The 1,108-nt window shown below is 54.7% G+C and overlaps 1 protein-coding gene across 1 annotated transcript in view; it reads right to left on the bottom strand.

Moving 5' to 3' along the window:
• Nucleotides 1-424, bottom strand: part of AP3S2 (adaptor related protein complex 3 subunit sigma 2) — a 57,994-nt gene extending 57,570 nt beyond the window's left edge. Inside the window, exon 1 of the mRNA XM_024766472.1 lies at nucleotides 279-424. Coding sequence (XP_024622240.1) covers nucleotides 279-347 — 69 coding nt within the window. The 5' untranslated portion in view covers nucleotides 348-424. The remainder of the gene's footprint in view (nucleotides 1-278) is intronic.
• Nucleotides 425-1,108: the final 684 nt, after the last annotated feature.

Below are 1,108 nucleotides of genomic sequence, written 5' to 3'. Positions count from 1 at the left end.
ACACACACACACACCATTTATAGAGCCCTGAGACTCTGCGAGAAGCGTCACAAAAATGGCACCAAAATGCCGGGGTCCAGGAAGGGGTGGGAAAGAGCGGGGGTAGCGGGACGTGGGACACAAGGCCTGACACTGGCCCCGGTCTGGGGAAGATCACGTATACGGTGCAGGAGGCCTAGGAGGTCAGCGGGCGATGCCCGCGTGCGCCGTACGGGACAAAGAGAGAGAAAGGGGCGCAGGTGCCCCGAGAGGATGTGACGAAGCTCGGCCGCACTCACGAAACGCTGGTAGAAGCGGACTAGCCGCGGCTTCCCGTGGTTATTGAAAACCAGAATCGCCTGAATCATCTTTGCCCGCCACGCTCCTTTCGCCACCGGCTGCTTCCAGAGAGCACCTCCTTCCGCCACAACACGGACGCTTCCGGTTGGTGCGCTGCTGAGAGTAGCTCCCGGAAACATATCCCGGCGCCCAAGGGCCCGACCACCAAGAGTCCGGTTTCCCGGCACGCCTTGGAGAAGGCTCCAGGACGGGCGGCGGGTTGCGGGGGTAAGGCTGGTGCGGACACCGAGGCTAGGGCCGCAGAATCCCGGGCCTGGGGCAAAGCCGAGCACACCGGAAAAGCGGATCAAGAAGCGGAAACCCCAACAGCAGCCGCGCTCCCAGGTGAAGCGCAGCGGGAGTCACCCTTTATCGTCGTCTGCCTTAACACATGCAGTCTTACCTTCCCCTTAACACTGCAGAACGTTGCGCGGTGTGGAGATGCAGGCTAATTTAGCCATTCCCCGGTTGGGGAAAGTTAGGTTCATTTTTATTTTTTAGTATTACATACAATGCTGTAGTGAATTATATATGTGCCTCCTCGTGCAAAAGGGCTCTCTCTCCACGGTAGATAGCGAATGGTGGAATTAAGGGATCTTTAATGCAATTCCTTTTAAAAGGTACCGGCGACCCCAAATTAGTAAAGTTTTTGTATTTTCTTTTAATGACTTAGTGCGGGTGAGGTGGAGCACGTCCTTATATCACAGATTGAGCTGCAAATTGGAATCACCTACCCAAAGGACAGTTGACAATATTTATCAAGCCTTTAAAATATATTGAACATTAGACC

Source organism: Neophocaena asiaeorientalis, unplaced genomic scaffold (assembly GCF_003031525.2).
Source record: "Neophocaena asiaeorientalis asiaeorientalis breed wild unplaced genomic scaffold, Neophocaena_asiaeorientalis_V1.1 scaffold346, whole genome shotgun sequence".
NCBI classification, from domain to species: domain Eukaryota; kingdom Metazoa; phylum Chordata; class Mammalia; order Artiodactyla; family Phocoenidae; genus Neophocaena; species Neophocaena asiaeorientalis.
This window is presented reverse-complemented; position numbering and strand designations above follow the sequence as displayed.